General features: G+C 37.7%; 4 protein-coding genes across 8 annotated transcripts in view; 2 read left to right on the top strand and 2 right to left on the bottom strand.

The window, feature by feature from the left end:
- LOC111333018 (uncharacterized) overlaps window positions 1–6,300 on the top strand; it is a 15,673-nt gene extending 9,373 nt beyond the window's left edge. The window contains exons 8-9 of one of the 2 annotated variants that reach the window (XM_022938530.2): window positions 250–2,448; window positions 4,485–6,300. In XM_022938530.2, coding sequence (XP_022794265.2) covers window positions 250–2,448; window positions 4,485–5,407 — 3,122 coding nt within the window. In that variant the 3' untranslated portion in view covers window positions 5,408–6,300. Of the gene's footprint in view, window positions 1–246; window positions 2,449–4,484 lie in introns of both variants that reach the window. The other variant, XM_022938528.2, reaches the window with a different exon arrangement.
- On the bottom strand, window positions 5,592–14,226 carry LOC111333016 (peroxisomal sarcosine oxidase). 3 transcript variants are annotated; one of them, XM_022938525.2, is made up of 9 exons: window positions 14,072–14,226; window positions 12,971–13,119; window positions 11,227–11,440; window positions 9,137–9,266; window positions 8,948–9,000; window positions 8,374–8,526; window positions 7,734–7,892; window positions 7,287–7,362; window positions 5,592–6,631 (listed from the first exon to the last, which is right to left on the bottom strand). In XM_022938525.2, the coding sequence occupies exons 1-9, from the start codon at window positions 14,183–14,185 to the stop codon at window positions 6,495–6,497; spliced, it is 1,185 nt and encodes a 394-aa protein (XP_022794260.1). In that variant the 5' UTR covers window positions 14,186–14,226; the 3' UTR covers window positions 5,592–6,494. The 3 variants fall into 3 exon arrangements, with proteins under 3 accessions (XP_022794260.1, XP_022794261.1, XP_088599974.1); XM_022938526.2 differs by lacking the exon at window positions 7,287–7,362; XM_088743848.1 differs by lacking the exon at window positions 7,734–7,892.
- On the top strand, window positions 14,200–16,448 carry LOC111333017 (transcription elongation factor SPT4). Its single transcript, XM_022938527.2, has 4 exons — window positions 14,200–14,352; window positions 14,748–14,854; window positions 15,456–15,511; window positions 15,983–16,448. The coding sequence occupies exons 1-4, from the start codon at window positions 14,290–14,292 to the stop codon at window positions 16,099–16,101; spliced, it is 345 nt and encodes a 114-aa protein (XP_022794262.1). The 5' UTR covers window positions 14,200–14,289; the 3' UTR covers window positions 16,102–16,448.
- Window positions 16,265–19,979, bottom strand: LOC111333023 (uncharacterized). Of its 2 annotated transcripts, none has more exons than XM_088743849.1 (8): window positions 18,896–19,979; window positions 18,368–18,791; window positions 18,106–18,220; window positions 17,390–17,525; window positions 17,174–17,255; window positions 17,058–17,076; window positions 16,909–16,949; window positions 16,265–16,618 (listed from the first exon to the last, which is right to left on the bottom strand). In XM_088743849.1, exons 1-8 carry the CDS (start codon window positions 18,924–18,926, stop codon window positions 16,468–16,470), a joined length of 999 nt encoding a protein of 332 aa, XP_088599975.1. In that variant the 5' UTR covers window positions 18,927–19,979; the 3' UTR covers window positions 16,265–16,467. The 2 variants fall into 2 exon arrangements, with proteins under 2 accessions (XP_088599975.1, XP_088599976.1); XM_088743850.1 differs by having other exon boundaries at window positions 19,164–19,979.

The following is a 19,979-nucleotide window of genomic DNA, read 5'->3' as shown; positions in this document are numbered from 1 at the left end:
TTGTAAGCACTTAAGGGAATGTATGGAGAACAGTATGGAGAATTTGCAAACCGACGTAAGAGTGTAGAGGATTAAAAAGGAGAGGGGAAGTGGAGCAGACCCCTGCACCACCCCACCACCCCCCCCCCCCCCCTTTTTGAGCTCCGCTCATGTAACGCAGCACGGTTTTCAGGGAAATGTTGGAGTACATGTAGTTTGGAGGATATTCGAAGATAGGGATTTCCTTACCTGGGATTTTTTTCTTAGCAGGAATATCTAAGTCTGACTTAGAAGCAATGAAGAATAAAGTTAAAGAACTCGAGAATGAAAATGCTGAGCTTAAGACGAAATTACAAGGGATGGAACACCGTCTCGCCGTTGTACCACTCTTAGAAAAAGAAAAACTTCATTTACAGAAGCAGGTCAACGAAGTTATCCAGGAAAACGAGAAAAAAGCACGTGAACTTGAAACGTTGAATTCGTCTTCGGCAAAGCTCAAAGAGGAAATGAATAGCTCAAAGGCTGAACGCGATCAATTGAAAATGGCCCTGGAAACGAGCCAGGTGGAGATAAAAAAACTAGGTGCTCACAAAAGAACACTGGAAGAATTGAAATCTACTCTGACGCAGGAAAACGAGGACAAAACGAAATCAATTGCACAATACGTCGAAAACATCGAAAAATTAACTGCTTCGAATGTCGAGCTGGTATTGCAAGATGGACTATCAAAGAAAAAAATTGCAACACTTTTGCGAGGTTTGCAATCACTAAAAGATTCTGTTCGACAGCTGAAAGAGGAAAATAAATGTTTGCAATCACAGATTGTTGAAAATGGAATTGAACTCGTCGGTACCATGCGAAATTGCGTCAATGGTTTGGAACAGGTTATCAGTGGTTTGGAGAAAGAAAAGAGCGAAAAAGCCGAGAAGGAAACGCAAGTATTTGATAACACTGAAACCTTAGATAAAGACACACAGTGTGACGAGGTTGGATCAAAAGACTTGCTTCTACGAGAACTTGAAGAGAGCAAACTTTTAGTAGAGTGTTTAAAAAATAGAATTTCTGAAGTCAACGATGTTGCGACAAAAACAAGCGTCGAGCAACAAGAGAGCCGCGCAGACCATGAATTGCCTTCAACTCCGCCAAGCAGAGGGTCTGATTGTTCAGGGTGTGCTAGCCTTCAAGAGCAATTAGCAAGTCTAAAATCTACTCTGGACTCACGTCAAGATTCTTTCGAAAAGTTAGAAGGCGAGAGAAATGAGGCTGTCGAGGAGATGAAGGAGCTACGACGCGAAGCAAAGTACCTCAAGTACGTGCTTTGTTACAGAGAGGACGTACAAAACTTGCAATCGACAAGCCAGCAGAGCAAAGAATTGGAGAAATTGGGGTCTAACCTAGAGGAAGCTGAGAAAAAAGTCATCGATTTAGAAGACGAAGTTGTAAGACTTCAAGAAGAAAAACAAACTCTTCTGATGAGTATCTTAAACTTTCATTCTGGGCATCAGGTGGATGATGTGGTAGAAGAAGGAAACGACGGAGAGGAGAGCGACTCCGAATCTGAAATTGACGACGATGAAATTCAAGATGAGCGAAAGGTCGTAGAACGTTCTCGCAATGCAGACTCCATGTCTCGCGATACAGACTCCATCTCACGCAATACGGATTCCATCTCTCGTAATACAGACTCCATCTCTCGCAGAGAACAACTCAAGTATCGATTTCAGTTGTCTTTGTCAGAGTCCGATTACAGTTTTAGTTCAGAGCAGAGGACAGAGGGGGAGGAGGAAACTGAGAGTGAAATCGAAGACGACGAGAATGAGAAAACTTGGATGGTTCTGAAAAAAGTCAAAGCCGAGAACAGGCAGTTAAAATCTAGTTTGAATGAAGCCAATGATGAAAAAGAAGAGCTGTTATCAAGTCTCGATAAGTTATGCGAAGAGTTTGATGCACTTAAGGAAAATTACGATAAACTTGAAGAAGAACATGCTGCCTTGTCCGATAAAGCCAAGCAAGATAAACACTCCTTGCAAACACGGCTAAGGGGTGTTGAACTGGATAGAGACACTCTAAAGGATTCCCTGAGGGAAATTCAGGACGAGAAACTAGCGCTTTTAAAATGTCTTGAAATGCGAAACACCGAACCAATGTCACCGCTATCTCCTCTACCCCAGCCTCTTCTCGACAAAATTATCGCGCAAGCGCAGTCATTTACACAAGACGAAAACAAATCAAATGAACCAACTTCAAATGAGGAATATTCCGATGTGTCATCGTCGTCAGATGACGAGGAAGAGCCAAAAGTTAGCGTTCAACAAACTTCTGCAGAAAGTCATCCAGAGTTGAAGAAGCAACCGGATATGAAGACAACTAATGCTAAAGATAAGGAACTGGCAAGTTTAGTGGCATCCATTGAAAACGACCTTGGAAAGCTCAAGGAACGACTGGCCAAAGGAGACAGCAATGCCCCAGGTAAGAAAAACACATTCCCTCACAAACAAAGACAAAATCCCTTTTTAAAATCTCCTCATGCAAATCCAAACTATATAATTTTCATCTCCAGTTTCCATACATATGAAACTCTTACCTACCGAATTTTGAGATTCCAAAGAGTAACCTAATCGTTCAAAACTTGTGCTGAAAAATTGACTACTGAGGCCGCCGTCTTGAAGAGAACTTAGAAACCTAGCTACATGCGGATGACATCCCAGAATTCAACTTAAACGGTGAGATAGACGGCTATCTTGAAAGGAATCATTAATTGAGTAAATAATGCCGTTTTTGTGTAGCTTAATTGGTCAAACAGATCGCCGCAAGATGAAAAAACAAAAACAAAAAAATTAAAAAAAGTAAGACTTCTAAGTCACTGCTTAACAGCTAGGTTACCAGCAAGATTTTAAAATGGTGGCGTGGAAGTAAGGATTTTAAGCTCATTTTAAGACAACATTGGGAAGGTTAGTTTCCTTCTTGACATCATGAAGCGCAGTCAGTTTCACAAGTCCATACTTGCTGGTAATTAAACTGAGGGAAGTACAATTTGGTCCGAAATCTTACGCGTGATTTCAAAATCAAACGAATGCGCAGCACGAGGTTTATTTGAAATCATAAGTATGATTTCAAACTAAAATTGCACGACACGAAATTCAATTACCACTTTATCGTATCCATTTTGAAATCTCAAACCTCCGTCGCTCAGATACAGGATTTTTTACGTCTGAACAAATATCTTGTTGATGCAGTACTGAGCTGGTTTGTAGAAAAGTGCAAAAGTTGTTTTAAATTTTACTGCAATTTGATTGTTTCTTGAAGCAATTGAATGGTTGTTGCATTTTAGTAAAGCTTCATCATTGGGTGTGGCAAGATGTGATCTAGAGCAAAAAATGGTGCAATTCGTGAATAAATTGCAACAATGAGATGCAATCAGATTACAAGGATCGCATGTGACTTCAAAATGGTGTAATTACATTCATTTTAACATAAATTATGATCCTTGCAATCTGATTGGCCCTCAGAGTGGTGCGATTTATGAACAAACCACACCATTTTATGCCCTAAATCTCATCTTTTTTCCCAGCCAATAAGACAGCATTACTAAAACACAACAACCAATCAAATTTAAAGGCTTGTTCAAACAAATCATCCAATTGCAGGAAAATGACAGATAACTTTTGCAACATTCTGCAAACCAGCTCAATATATCGGATCACTAAAATGTTGGCACAGACTAAATAAACTTGTATTGAGCGACTGATTTTTGTTGTAGAAGTAATCTTTAATAAGGATGCCAACGTCACGAAGTGGTTTACAGAAGGGTAAAAATAACAGATGTAGTAAAAAAGATGTAGTAAAGTGGTAATTGAACTTTGAGTCATGAAGTTCTGATCTGAAATCAATTCGTGCAACATGCTTGTTTGATTTTGAAATCACACATGATTTCAGACCTAATAATAGACATGAAAAATTTCTCAGTTCTGATTGGTTAACATGAATTCAGTTTTCAGTTAATTCAGTGCAAAGAAAGAAACAAACCAGACATTCTGATTGGTCAGAATGATTGGTCAATGTCAAGTGCAATTTGGAATAAATAAGCACTTGTAAATTTTTTCAAAGACCACAAATTGCACTCGCCCCACGGGCTCATGCAATTTTGTTAGTCTTTAAAAAAATTTACACGTGCTTATTTATTCCAAATTGCACTCGAAATCATGTGATTACCTATACAAATTGCACTCCACCCAGTCCAATTACCATTATAAATGTTGAGGTTAAATTATATGGTTTTCCGAGCATGCCTCTCCATAGAGGTTGGTTTATATGATGACCACATGCTTAAAACCTTTGTCACAGGGATAACTTCCTTAAGGAATATCATAATTTGACAAGTTGGCCTGCAAAAATAGGCTTTATATTTGTGGCGAAGGTATAAGGCGAGTAACGTGGGACAGGCAGGGAAAGTAATTTGCGCCATTTGTATTTGACAAAACTCATCACGATACTTAAACTTTTAGGCACTTTGAACGATGATGACGCTGGAAAAGAGAAGGAATCCAGGCCCCGCAAACCTGCACCCGGTGAGCGTATGCTGAAGCGCCAAGCATCGACTGTGAAGTCGAACCTTGATCGCGTCTGCAGGGAGAAACAACATCTGCAAGATGAAGTTGAATCACTTCGTCGATACTTGCTACAAAGAAGAGATTCCGCCATGGATATCCGAACAAAAAGGTCTCATGGAAGTCTCAAAAGAGTAACAGCAGAAGTGGACAGCCACTTGGAAGGGATTAAGACCTTACAGACCTTGCTAGGAAAATCCGACGACCAACTCCGTCAGTCGAACGAAATAATTTCCCGACTTGAAGCACTCAACGACGAAACTGAGGAAAAGCTTCGGGATTCTGAACTCCTCCAAGACGACTTACGTCACGCTGTAATGATAGCGAACAATTTCGCCATGGAGGAACAACAGAAAGCGAAACAGCTGATGTTACAGAATGAAGAGCTGTTAAAAAAGCTGGGAACGCTTAAGCCTGGGAATACGTCAACCGATACAATTGAAAAGGATGAAAATTTACTCGACGAGAAGGCAACAAAAGGAAAAAAGATACCCAAATTGAAAGAGGCGAATGGTTTACATCGCAGCGTTAGTGAGGACGATGTGCTGTACGCAGATGACGAAAGTAATTTCGCAACAGAAGGTGAATCAGACTTCTATTCTTCTCGACAGTCAAGTGTTGCGGATGAATCAGAATTTGCCAGGAGCCCCACACCTCACGAAGAAGACGTTGATAACTTTGATATTTCGACTTCTAATGTTGCACCTTCGGAAGAACCAGCGAAAAGCGGAGATCTGACCGAGAGTGAATTAACGAGTCAATATAGCTCAACAGCTGATACACAGTCAGATTTGACTGAAGAGGAAGACGATACGGAATAAACTCGACAAAGTCAGGTTTGGTACAGAAATGTGCTATTCAGAATCGCTCTGTGATTTGTCCAGAAAGCGCTCTCCATGCTCTGAACTAATCATAGGGAAAAGTAAAACCAATGGCGACTTGGTAGCTCGCGTTTTCCTGCGCCTAAGAGCGATCGCGTGTTTACCTTAACTTCCCTGTGGTTCCTTGATTTATTTCGGTATCTTTATTTTGTTTGGCTGTTGTGATCACTCGAGGTTTTACTTGATTAAACTCGATTTAAAAGCACTCTAGTTAGTTTAAATCGTAAACCCTATAAAGTAAGTCGTGCCACATTCCACTGTTTTACAACTTTTTTGTATTTGTTCTTACTAACCGTTTGGCTCATCCTCGGTGTAAAAACCTGTGAAGCTCACTAGTGACGTAAAACAAAGACAACAAAACATTATAAACAATAGCGTACCGCAAAACAATACCTCATGAAACAGAGAAAACCTCGTCAGGTGTTTACACCGAGGATGACCCAACCGTTTTGATTCACTAAATTTTCTATGAGTCTACAACAGGTAATTCTTTCTTACACTTGACATTTCCTAAATCTTCAAACGGTCCACCGTAAGATCAAACCTATTACCAAGTAAAGAGCCTCGATTTAATGATCGATTGCTCCGATGAGCGACGTTCTAAGCACATTTTAATATGAGAATATGTTAATCTTCATTAGTATTGTTTGTTGGCACATTTTAGTCAGGAAGGGTAAAATTCATAAAAATCAATGAAAGGGCTAAAAATATAAAGATTTAAACGGAATTAAGTAGATTTCACCATCTTAAACTTTTGAGATTCTGAAATCACAACGTAGCTCCCTCAGGTGTAAATAATCGTATCGAATGAAAATAAAAACTTCCTGGTAAAAGCGTCCCACTCTTTGTTTTGCACTGACTTACTGCCGACAGAACACTCGGCTACAAACTGATCGATGATAAAATTCACGTGATTTGTATTATATCAAGATCTTTTTACTCTAAAAGAAATCCCTTATTGTCCAAGCTCATGCCTGAAATCAGTCCAGTTCACACACTCAAAAGGAAAGCTGCTGTTTGAAGCGTTCTACAGTGAAGATTTACTTCTTCCAAAGCTTTTGAACCTGGACAGCCTAAAAGGCAGTACATCATACGATACTTTCTCACCAAGAGCCATCTGTGACAGGATCTTTCCCACTACAGGTGCCATTTTGAAACCATGCCCTGTCAATTAAACAATCAACAACGAGAAAATATTGCCTGCTTGTAGAACAGTTAACAATAATAGCTGATATTTTTCATCATCAACTGTGATGGGAGCAGGCAGCAAGAGTTTTTCAAATAACTTTGAGCTGTCATTATCTTCTTACCTTGGAATTTCTATTACCTGTAAAGCGGTGACACAATGAAATATTACATGAAGGGTGGGGTCAAAGGGTGCATTTGACCCCCTCTTTGTCCAAAAGCAATAATTAAAATAAAACATGGCGTGACCTTAAAAACCCAGTGAGAGTAATGGTTGTAGTGAAAAACATCCTCACCTTTTCACTGCTTACATCTAAATATCAATTGTTTACATTGTCGAAGATACATTGCTCCTGATTGTAGCTCTGAATATTTGGTGATTAATTAAACAATATCCCCCCCGATGATATTTCTTCTCGAAAGTTGTTTAAGCTTTTGTGGTAAAATTATTTTTTGTTCCCTCAAGGAGATGAAAAGATGGATGAAAATCCTGTTTAATTAAGCCCACGCCTTCATTGTTGAGTTTATTTTGTGTCTGTCATAGTTTGACAATGATCACATGCATGTTGTTCCCTCTTATAAACACCCAAACTACTGCTCTAAATCAAATACCCATTTGTTCCTTCTCTTTTACCTGAAAAGCCTGCACCAATTATAATATTCCTAAATTCTGGGTGCATGTCCATCACAAACAGATGATCAGGAGTAACCTTCAGACAGCAAAAAACAAAAAAAATTCCTGGCTGTAGATTTATGACATAGCTTATTCATGAGGGGGAGATGGGGGGGTCAATGTTATGAATAGTATGGCTTATACTGCTGCTCTTCTTGTCTATCAGCAGGCTCATATTTATCCAGCATTGGCAAAGGGAGTGTCTTGCTCTGACAAATATTAAGGTCACATAGAATCTTTGGATTGATGCAATTTCTTGGAAACTTGATGGTTAAGATTTATTTGTTACTGGCTAAAAAAGATTACCTCAACAAGTGAGGGGCAAGGGAAAACAGGCACCCCTGGACCCCTAACTAAGTGCCTGGATCTGGACCTGAAACAAAGCTTAATTTAAGGCTATAAACTTACTGAATAAATACATGACTCCACAATGCTTGGTTCTGGCTTCACACCAGGAAAATGAGCCTTAATAACCTCAGCTGTAAATTGAACATTGAGGTCCTTTTCTGGTGCACCAGAATCTCTGAGTTCAGGACTGGGTATCTCTGTACCTTTATGAGGACATATCTACATGTATCAAAAACATATTCACTCGGGATTTGTTCAATCAAAGTGGCAGATATGACTGCTCCACATCAAAAGGTCTGGCATATGCAGATTTAGAGGGGTTTGCACTGTGGTTTGTGTAGCATAGGTGTACTTTGTATTACTACTCTTCCTGGATGGCATCCCAGTCCATAAAAAAAAAAAACAATATTATGTAGCATGAGGTAACTAGGAATATTCTTAACCCTCTTGGACTGGACAGGAGTCTTATCCATAATCGAGTTTCCCCAAGACAGTCTATCTCTACTCATTAACAATCTGTACCTGATGGTACTGCACACTGTGTGCATGCTACCTCATTGTAATTATTTGTTTTTTAAACTTAATATTGAAAAGTGTTTCATCACTGGCCAAACCAAAAAGTTTGGTGAAACCAAAACATCAGAAATCCTGAAATAATAAGGACACTCAAAACTCTGCTTTTTAACTGGTGTAAATTTACCTTTATAAGTCCAGGATACTCATTTACTGGAAACCCATAAACATGAGTATCTCTTTGTCCAAGAGGAGTACAAAATATGAAGACAGGAAACTTGTCAGCAGAGTAGAGATGGGGTTCAGTAACTGGCCAGTAACAAACACTCATCCTTTGTATCTAAAAAAAATCATCCAAAAAAGAAGCAATCAACATTTACAGTTAACTTCTCTAACATGGCTTCATTGGGGAAACAGGCATGGTCATTACAGAGAGGTGCTGATTTGGTAAGGTAAGGTATCGTATGATACCTGCTCTTTGGGGGTCCCAAATAATTTTTTTTTTTCAATAAAAGCAGTTATTGTACATGTAACATTTAACATGATCAACATGAAATAATGGAATATTCCAAAAATTAAACTTTAGGAGAAGAAAATGCTTTGAGTATAGTATATTGAGCACACCAGTTTTCAAAATGTTTTCTTGAGGTACTGCAGACATTGGTTCTTGATCAGTTGTTTATTTCAACTCAAATGCTTATAAATGGACCTAGAGTCGACCAAGAAACCCTCATAAAGCAAAAGAATTGTCCTAAACTTACGCTAAGAGGTATTGTAACACCAAGAGGATTAAGAACCTTGTTCACCCAAGGACCTGCAAACCACATCAAAATAATCACAATTTAAGTAAGAGTGATTTTTTTAAGATAACATTTTCAACACTACAGAAAGTTCAAAAAAAAGGTTTCAAAAGATTTTGTATGATAGAAATCTTTCAGAATATATCTCACCAACAGTGATGACAACACTCTTTGCCTTGTAGGTGTTGTTGACTGTTTTAATGGTGACCACAGAGCCTGGCTCAATATCCAACACTTTCTCCCTGTCACACAAAATTCCACCAAATTCCACAAATTGTTCCTTGCAAAATAATACAATATGCAGGCTATGTTAGAAATAGTTCACAGGAACATGTACCAAAGCCATTTATTTGAACAGTTGATCTCCTCCGTAACTGATATGTAGAGATGTCCTTGTGTATAGCAACTCACTGAACTGAAAATGGAGATGTCTGGTTTGAATCCTAGTCAAGTAAATATGTCATGTTCTTGGGCAAACCACAAATTGCCCACAGTGTTTCTCTTCTACAGCAAGGAGTATATACTTCTTACTAACTTTGTTTTCTTGGTTTTTACTGTAGTTTACAGACCATGTTTTTTCTGCTCGGAATTATGACTCAGGTGCTGAGTGCACAAGCCATAAATCTGAGTGAAAAGTTCAAAGTACTATAACTTATAAAACAGACTTATAAGAAAATCAGGGTTACTGGTAGTATGATATTTATCATTTCTCTTGGTTCAAATAGAGAGGAGAGATTTCAATTCAAACAAACCTTTCAATTTGAAATTAGCAGGCTATACAGTTAAATACAGCACACTAAACTGACCAATCATAATGCATCAACTAACTGATAACTGTAACAAAAAATGGGTATAAGCGAACTTTGAGGGAGATTTAAGCTTTTGTAGGGGGGCGGGGTAGAGAATAAGGGGTAAACAGCAATGAAATAGCTCATTATTCGAGTGGAGTTGTAGCACTCCTCATTACCTCGTGCTGCTTACAGTAATTTTCAAACGAGTGTTTAAAGGAGTGTGGGATTGTTTTGGTTTTGCTCCACTTTACACTATGATTGGTCCAGAAACAGCAGCACCCTTTTAACTAGTCCAATTCAATACTAGAACCAATCAGCATCTAGTCACTTGCATTTCTCCTCTTCACGTAGCTGCCTGTTTTTTGATTTGCTGTTGTGATTGCTTTGTTTTAATTTCACCACACTCATTTACTCTAACCTAGGAAATGCTCTGGTGGTCTCATGTACAGGGTTAGAACTGGTAACTTTGGGGACTGAGGTACTATATACAGGAATCCCTTTTCCTTAGGCTTTTTGACATAGCATAAATTTGATGCGTGATGTGGCAAGCAGGTGTATGTATGGATGTATGCATGTATGTATGTATGTATGTGTGTGTGTGTGTGTGTGTGTGTGTGTGTGTGTGTTTGCGTGTGTGTGTGTGTGTGTGCGTATGTATGTATGTATATATGTATGTGGAGGGATTAAACTTGATGTCCATGAAACAGTGCTCAATACAAATAGTAGAGCAGATATAATGTGTGGTAGGCAGAAAAAGGGATGTATATGTAGTTGTTTTTTTCTGCCTACCACACATTATGTATGTATGGTATGTATGTATGTATGTATACTTAAGTTACCACTTCCCCAATGGGTTTTTCAGGGTCAATACGAATGAATGAAAAATCATTGTGATAGTGTTTTTAAATGATCATAAGTGACAGTAAGTGCAGTAAAGGAGTTGAACTTGAGCAAATGAGAACAAATTCAGTGAGTAGTAGTGTTGAGGGTTTGAGTCCAGGACCACCAAATTACAAGTCCAATGTCCTAACCACTTGACCACATTGCCTCCTTAACCCTCTCAATTCCCAGAAGTGATTAACATGTAACTTCTTCCTATAGTATCCAAACAATCCAGTAAACAGGTGGTGAGAATACTCAAACTTATCTGATAGTAGTTGTTACCTTGATTGAACACCAAATTCTTGCATCCAATTTACATGAAAATGTGTAGCAGCTAGAGGGGGGAATTCACAATCAGATCTTGGGAGTTGAAGCATGCAGAGTAAGGAAACCAAGAAGAAATAGCCATGTCTTAAAGCCCTACTGGCACCTACCGCTATAAGTCTGGTTCTCCATTTTAACATGGAGTAAGATTCTATGACCATGATGTTAACAGTCTCCAAATATCTGGATCAGAGAACATTTTTATTCGATATTTAAAATATATAGAGTTAATCCAATACCTACCTGCAGTGCTTTAAGTGCACTATTGGCATCAATTAATCCACTGCCGGGCTCCAGAGCACAAGACTCATCTGGGGATATATTTAAACCTGGAAATCTTTTGCTGCTCTCATCAGATGATAGTGGAATACATTCCTGACCTACACCTTGTACGTTAGTTATTACCCGTGCTACATCTGCATAGGGAGGTTCATCTATTGTTAATAAACCACACCTCCTGAAAAAAGAAACTATACAGACTTAATAATCATTTAAACAGACAAATAAATAAACAAACAAACAATTAAATCAACCAATCAACAAAAGGCTGGTTTTCCATCACATGATTATCGGTCAAATATTTGGAATTTGTAGTGCCAAAGGAGGAAAAACTTCATTGCAGAGATTGGAACCAACAAAAAGCTTAACTTGGCTGTGATAGCAAGTATGTATACAGCTGTTTCAAGTAAGGTTGTCAGAAAAAAGGACAAAAGTCCATGCAACAATCTTGAAACATAAAATAAGTATCAGGGAATCAATGAATTTTCATGAGTGAAATCAATCAAACAATCAATCAAACCTGCTAAGCCTTGTCTTTGCAGTGACATTTTCTCAGATCTCCCTAAAATCCTGAGGTCAAAGGAACCATGACCTACCACATCACCCCACAACACCCCACATCACCCCACATCACCCCACATCACCCCACATCATCTTTCAGGATTGCCACATGCACTGTCAACCATTTATTTTCAGAAAAATTTATTGGAAACAATCTAATGCCAATCATGTATATATTTATCTGGTGATTAAATTCCAAGTGAAAGATCAAAGAAAGCAATCTTATGAAAAGTGATGGACATGGAACATCCCAACACAATATTACCACAACAAACTGTTACGGTCAACACATATGAGGGGACCAGTCCCTGCAACAAGTCATGGGAACAAGTCCCATTGTGTAAACTAGTCATTTTTCCCATAAAATCTAGTAGCAAGGACTAAACCTTTGGTCCCTGCAACTAGTCCCACAAACTCAAACTGATTTGAATTTTTGGGACAAGTCCTTGTGACTTGTTCCTCAAAATGCTTTACGTGAACTGTTTGTGGAACAAGTCCCTGCAACCAAATTAAAATAAACCAATCATAGTTTGGTATCACAATGTACAGAAACGACTGAGTGACTTCTGGGATAAATTCTTTGATGCTTCCTCCCTTGATTCAACCAGTTTTGAAATAATTTACATGAGTACTGGAAATCTTGATTGAATATTCGCACCTTTTTCTTTCTGTATTTGCCACATCTGATAAGTAACAATTGAAAGCGTTATTTTCTGCTAATATCTGAACTGAATCAGAAACAATTCAAACACTGAATATAATTTCACTTAACAATTTGCAGTTTGCACTGAGCTGATTTATTTCAATGCTAAATTGCTATAATTTTAATAATTTTGGTTTCTTAAGAAAGCTACAGAATAAAAGAATGATACCATTTGCCCCCAGTTTTTGCTACTTTCCTGTGCAATTGGTCCCCATGTGTAAACACTACTATGGACTAGTGCCTGCGACCTGTCCCTTCATGTAAATTCTTCAGGGCACTAGTTGCAGGGACAAGTCCCTTTGTGTGTGCAGACCTTTAGATCAGCCACTAGCATAAGGTCATGAAATACATACTCTAGATCTCATTTCTTTTCCTTTAAAAACATTTGAAGCCATGTAATTATCTTAATTTTACAGAAAACTTAGAAAATAACAAGATACAAACTTGAGAAGGGGTTTTCCAAATTTCTTTTCAATTTCACTCCACATTTCAAAGGCCTCTGGCATCAATGCTACGTGAAAATCTTCTGGATAACCATAGCGCACAATCCTGCTATGACCATGTGAGCTTCCACGCGCATGGGGAAGAGGAAACTGAAAAAAGTGAACAATTCTTTATTAAAATAATATTCATGTATACTTAATGGTACCCTTTTAACACTGCTGTTTTCCCATTTTAGTTCCTATTCAGACATAGAAGGAAAAGCTTAAAAGATATTAGATAAGATGAAGAAAGAGGCTTTCTCCTATCACCCAAAGAAGCTGCCAAAAATATATGAATTTTTTATTACTGTTTATATGCAGAGTAAATCTAGCACCTTGTCTACTTTTTGTGATATATCATGTTACAAAAGAATGATGCTGAAATACGAGAGGAAAAAAGCTCTTAACCTGTCATGACAGAAGTATAATGCAATCACAAGAAAAGGACATGTCAACTTCCCAAAGTAAATGATAAAAAGGTCCCTTGACTTTCGAGTGTTGTGTACAGGGTAAGAGAGAAATCAAGGAGAGAGATGGAAAAGGGCAAGATTTTCTTATGATCCCATGTTTCATTATGCTTACAGTACTTGGCTGGAAGAAAATAGTCCTTTTAGTAAAACAATAGATTATCTTAAGGACTACAGCTTTGTTTTAAAATGGTATGAATGGCAAAACAATAGATTGCCTTTGGGACGACAGGTTTGTTTTAGAATAGTAAGGGGCTATAAAGAAATCTTACTTGGAAAGGTAAGATGGAAAACTAAACCATGGTGATTTATTTGGCATTAATAGATTTATGACAAAACTTGAGTCAGGTGATTTGTTATCACAGGTGTTTTAGAATCAGAAATTGTGTTAACTGTAACGTAAAGAACTTTGGAGTAAATTTCAATTAACGAGATCTCATGCCAATTGCAAGAATCTGAGATATCATCAGATACTATGAGAATCTCATTATTTGTAAACAAATCATTAGTGATGTTGTGCTTGGTATGTTATTCAATTGTTGTCCGATCTTGGAAGTGGTATGTAAGAGCAGCTTCGGAAAGACATTTGCATGTACCTGTTCCAAGAGGAGAGTCTTTTTCTTTCTCGAAGCAAGGTATCGAGCTGCTGAACTTCCCTCTATACCGGCCCCCACCACACACACGTCGTAGATTTCGTCACGAGAGGCCATGTCCAGGTGTGTTGAATACTTCAAGTGCTCTTATATGATACAGATAACGCGGAAAAAGGCTGAAATGTCTTAAGAGATCTGGGAACGAAAAGCTCGAATACAAGATGGAGAGCGTTCCAAAAGAGTTAAGAAATCTTCGAGCATGTCTTCTGTGTTCTTTGGTAAAGGTAAGAAATTTTAGTCGTGAACTATATTCACTATATTTAAATCGTGATTTATATTTACGATATTCCACAGAATTGTCGCAAAAATGAGCATTCTGGTATCGAAAAGCTTTTAAAGAAAGTCACGAGGTGGTAGTTAAAACTTCACAATCTAAACTAGTTTGTTTTTTCGCTTAACCTTAATGCCAAAAATCACATTAGCAGTACTAGAGAACGACCCAAAAAACCATCGATCATTCCCTATTTCAGCCGTTTAATATTAGTGCTATCGCTCGGTTTGTAGTGACTTTTAAGTGTCTTCAGAATGATCGATTTAATGCCATATGTGGAAAATGTCAAACCAGTAAAACCTAGAAGCTGGTTTTATCCTTGCATTTACTTTGAATTTTTTCTTTCAGACCTTAGAGCAGTTTGAATATGATGGCTGTGATAATTGTGAAAAGTTCCTCAGACTAAAAAACAACAAAGAAAATATCCTTACATGTACAAGTGCAAACTTTGATGGGTAATAACTAACAACTGATCCATTCAAGTATACCTCAATTGTCTTTAACCAATTGGTTGCTTCCAATCAATGTTTTAGAGCACCCATGTTGAAGACAAGAGAAGAAATGCTTCCAAAAAATTTCAGACATTTAAATGTGGTTGGGCTATGTTTGGTTACCATGATACAAACATATGTGAATAATTGAGAGTTACTTGAAAATTCTGATATTCAAGTCAAACAAATTTCAATTGATTTTTGCATTATTGTTAAAAATGCTTCTTTTCCATTTTCTTTCATACCATGGAAGAACATTTATCAACCACTCAGATTATAGCAGTAGACTGTCTTATATCTTGAATAACTTTCTAAGAGTTTAAATGCTGATATGATATATCTTTGTAGACTGTAGTACTTTCCCTCTGTGTCAAGTTCAGTTTGATTTATTAGGGAAAAATATCCTTTTGATCATGTTTGATGAAGTATTAGCCTATCAAAAGAACAAAGCTGTAAATTGAAATGATTCAGGTTAAAATTATTTCAAAGTAGTTGGCTTGTCTAGGAAGGCCTATTTAGAGATCAGTTTATAACAAGGATAATTTTTTTGTTTGTTAATCTTTAGAATTATATCCCTTATGACACCAGAAGACAGCTGGGTGGCAAGGTGGCAACGAATTGGTGAGCCAATTCACTTGACATATACCGTAATATCTATTAACAGTAAATGTCACAGTAATTATATCTTATTAGACGTTTTGTTGTGTAGTATCCCTGAGTATTTTTATGAACTGAGCCGTATTTTGACTAGCCCTTAGGGCAAGTCAAGATACAAATAACAAGTAAAAATACTCAGCAATACTACACAACAAAACATCTAATAAGTTATTTATTATCCAAATGCCAAATTGTTATTTAAGTGCGGGAAAATTTCGCAGATATTTATTTATTGGGAGTGCATTACAGAAGTATACAAAGTGTAACACAATTGGCACATTGTTGTGTTACTGTTTCTATTTTCTTCAATAAATGATGAAATTTCATTGTCGTCTAACTGATTTTCTTTGTTTGGTATATCTATTAAACTTAGATCAATATTTGTCAACCATTTCTGAATGATCAGAAAGTTATGAAATATATTCATTTTTCTAGATACATTAGTAAGAGGCTGCTATGCAATATCTGTGAGTGGTAAACTTCCAGGTCATGTAGTACGGGAACTCAAGGCAAGAGGTGTTACTTACAGAACAAGGGACAGAACCAACCAGTAATTAGCCTTATCAGAGTTCCATGTGGCTGATAAACAATACTAGATTTGCCATTTTGAAAGTGTAATCAATAGTTATGGGATAGATAACAAGTAGAGGCACATATGAAGATATTTCTTGTTTACTTCTAAGCTGTATAGACATTTTCACAATATCTGACACGCCATGATAAAACATTTTTTCCCTTTAATTTTGTGGTCATAATGAGGGTAATAATATAACTAAGTAGCAACAAAAGTAAAAATGCAAATCATTGGTAGAAATCATCTCAGCTGTATATTTGTCAGCCTTTTGTGAAGAATATTCATTATTTTCTGGAGATTCAGTTAATAAAACTCATTTGACCTGAATGGTTAGTTATTCCAATTTTCAATCTTCCTTGAAGGTGGCTAGCTGTTGTTGCATAACCAACTCTGATCCTTTTAAGAAGTCTGCCATACATAGCAGTTCTGTCTGCTTGCTTGGTCTGATGGACACACAATTAAAAGTTCCACTTTTTTTGTCCAAGAATCCTACACACCTTTCAAAAATATGAATTTTGTTAAGTTTTATTATCTGAACAACATACAGTTATATTTCTTAATATCTCTATTAACTCATCAAGTTTCATTGAGGGAAATCCCAAGGCATAAAACCTTTAAACACCTTTCAGTATCGTGTAGTTCACAAGCAAAAAAAAAACCTTTATTTTATGTCATTGTTCTAGATGTTCAAAAGCTTAGTGTAAGCTTTAGATTTGGGAAGAGCAGATTAATTTTTTTTTAAATTTTGGTCTTGAATTAACACAATGTAACATAATGACTGAATCACCTGTGCATTTGGCCTCTTGTTAACCTTGGAAGTTGGCGATCCTCAAAAAAAAAGTCAACAACACTGTTCTCATTGAAAATTCCCTTATTTTTAAAGTTTATATCAGGGATTACTTTAACTGTGTAGATTTTTCATTGAGGTATGCTTACCATTTCCCAAAAAGTACACCTAAACAAAGGGAGAAAATTGTCAGTCAATGTGTGTCAAGCAAAACAAAAAAAACTTGTGAGATGTAATTTTAAAGTTAGTTGACATCACAAATTACCTCAGAATTCCAGTTTTGTCTTTGATAATGAAATTTTTTCCATTACCAGCAGCATTCAAGGAAACTTGTGAGTCCAGTATTCCTAAGGATACATTTGTTCATTGTAGAAGTTAAAGGAATAGTCTACCTTTTCTAATAAGAGTAAATTTACACATTCAGGTCATAATAATGGGGACAGTGGAAAGTCTAGACTAGTAAAGGAAGTAAAGTTCTCACCAAACACTTCGTAAATTGAAGTGACCTTGTCTTCATGTTGTTTCCACTTAAGAACACTTTGAACTGTGGCTGTTAAAAACTTGAGAGACTTGTCTATTGGATAGGCCATGAGATTCATTTGTTTAGTGGACCATTCCTGTAATGAATGAATTTTAGAGCATTGTTATAGAAAAAAAATCTTTCTTAGCAACTTAGTGGAGGGCTCCCCAGGATTATAATTTATTTGTAGCAGCTAATTTGTAAAGCTTCCTGTCCTATGAAGACTCTAAAACACATGCTTACAGAGCTTGTGGACCTTCCATAGGTAAACAGTTAAAAGTAGCAGGGTTTATTTTGGAAAACTGATAAAGAGGGCCCATTGGGTCAGTTTCTTTAATTTGTGGGAGCTCTTTTTTCAAGAAATGGCACACAAGAAAAGGGGTATCCATATTAATCTGGTTTAGCAAGAAAACAAAGAAACGAAAGGCAAATAAGACAGTAAGAGGTGATAAAGTCTGAGGCAAGTTATAAAGTAGCTGTCATATGGATTACTTATGTTGGTGAATACTTTGAAAAATGGTACTTAAAAATTGCAGTTATCCCTCGGCACAATTTTTTCCACTCCATTTGACACTTGATGTACTTTTTAGGTGAAAATGTTTTTCCGCTTGTAGAAATCCTGTAAAGCCATGGTCTAGACTACCGGTAAACCTGAGGTAGACTAAATATTGCTCTACCTTGGACTGAAAACTCTGATCCTGTAGATCTGGTCTTCTCTGTTTGGTCATATTTTGTTTTTCAACTTTTATACCAGGGCCTTGAAAAACTTTGACCGGCTGGTGTTGCAGAGTCCTGTAAATACGAAAAAAAGGATAATAAAGTTCGCATTTTAATTTGACATTCCGGTTGCCCACAAAAGATGAAACTCTTGTTAATTCGAAAATGCGCTAATTAGAGCTTTTTTTCCAAAAACAAACAAGTGAAAACTAGAAAACAAACCTGGCCGTCTTATTACTGGGCGAAGAATTAGTTGTTGGGGAGTCCATACTATTGTTGAGAATGGAATAGCTTTGTTGTTTTATCGGCTGGCGAACTTGTGCTCCTCCTTGATTAGTACCATAGTAACGTCCAATGAATGGCCGCGAAGTTTCAATTTTACCACCACTACCAATCGACTTATGGTTTTGTTGCATTAAAGAGGAACTGCCGACAGCATTTTTCTCCTTGTTTGAAGAATTCAGCCCTTGAAGTTGCGAAAAACGTTTCTGTGGTATTGTTGCTCCACTAGCATCTAGGCATCCACTTCCAGCACTGTCTAACATGACTGCTGAAGAGTCTTCAAAGGTGTCTGTTGTTGGATTCGCGTACAAGGCCTGCCTTAATCGTTTCTTGTTATTTAAAGCAAACATTGGCACTATTCGCCCTGCAAGTATGATTCGTGTAACTGTTCACATAAATTCTTTATCATTCAGATGTCTTGCGAGCTGAATTTTGCGAACAACTGTTTCAAATTAAAGCCCTACTTACCGCTAAGGTTACTGCCGGGTCGATTATTCATTACTGAAAAATTTAATTGTAAAAACTATCCGATAATTGTCCTAGAGTTTCGCCTAGGAAAGTTTTCTGCTTTTGACAGCTCTGAAGAATTCTTACTTGAAACAATATTTGGCTCTGTTGTTAAATCCTCGAACGAAAAATTGTGAAGAGAAACATGGAAGATTCTCTTGTGGCCGCGACGTTTTGCCCGCTGCACTCGCTGTGCCATTTTATTTTTCGCGCCTTTTTTGCGACGCACCTGCCATCAACCTCTTTCCAGGGATTTCTCGGTTTTCAAAATGGCATCGGGTCGATAGGAAACCGACGAAAGGCCCGATAAGAGCGCACTTTACGAGATTTTCCGCACGACCTTCTTTCTCCCTTTTCAATGCTCACTCCACTTTCGGACCTGGGATGGTCTGAAGCAGTTTGATAGTTAATTAACAGTTTGGGCAATGGGGAGTTGGGATATCGGAAAAATACTGAGTTGGGGTACCGTAGGGGCACTGTTTTCCCTTATTTACCACTTTTCGACCCAAGGAAAAATAGGTCATGAGATATGTTATCCATCGATGGTCTTTCCAACGAAATCTGTTTACAACAACAACAATTTATCACTTTTAGAGCGCTATTTACAATGACAGATCAACAGCGCTTTACAATCAATCCTAACCCGCACATCCCACCCCAGGGGAGGACATCCATCACGCAATAATCTCATGCGTGGGAAATTAACGTCTTCTACCCCTAACCCTGTAGGAGACGGGACCTCCATTTATTCTTCCCTATCCGAGAAGACTAGAATATCTAACCATTTCTTGATGTTATAGAAAGGTAGCATATTCTTCTCAATTATTTTAAGACCTTGAGTGTTGGTCCGGCCGGGGCTCGAACCCTCGACCTCCCGCACAAGTCCAGCGCTCTATCCATTGAACTAACCGGGAGGCGGTTTACCGAGCTGTCTGCGTGAAAGCTTAACTCGATTTGATGTTCTAAGTAAGTGTTTAACAAGGGCGGACTGCGAGGATAAGTCTTGTTCGCTGAAAATGTTTTTAGACCAATTCAGTGGAAATGG

This window comes from Stylophora pistillata, chromosome 13 (assembly GCF_964205215.1).
Source record: "Stylophora pistillata chromosome 13, jaStyPist1.2, whole genome shotgun sequence".
NCBI classification, from domain to species: Eukaryota; Metazoa; Cnidaria; class Anthozoa; order Scleractinia; family Pocilloporidae; genus Stylophora; species Stylophora pistillata.
Note: the sequence above shows the minus strand (reverse complement) of the source record. Positions and strands in the feature narration are given on the sequence as shown.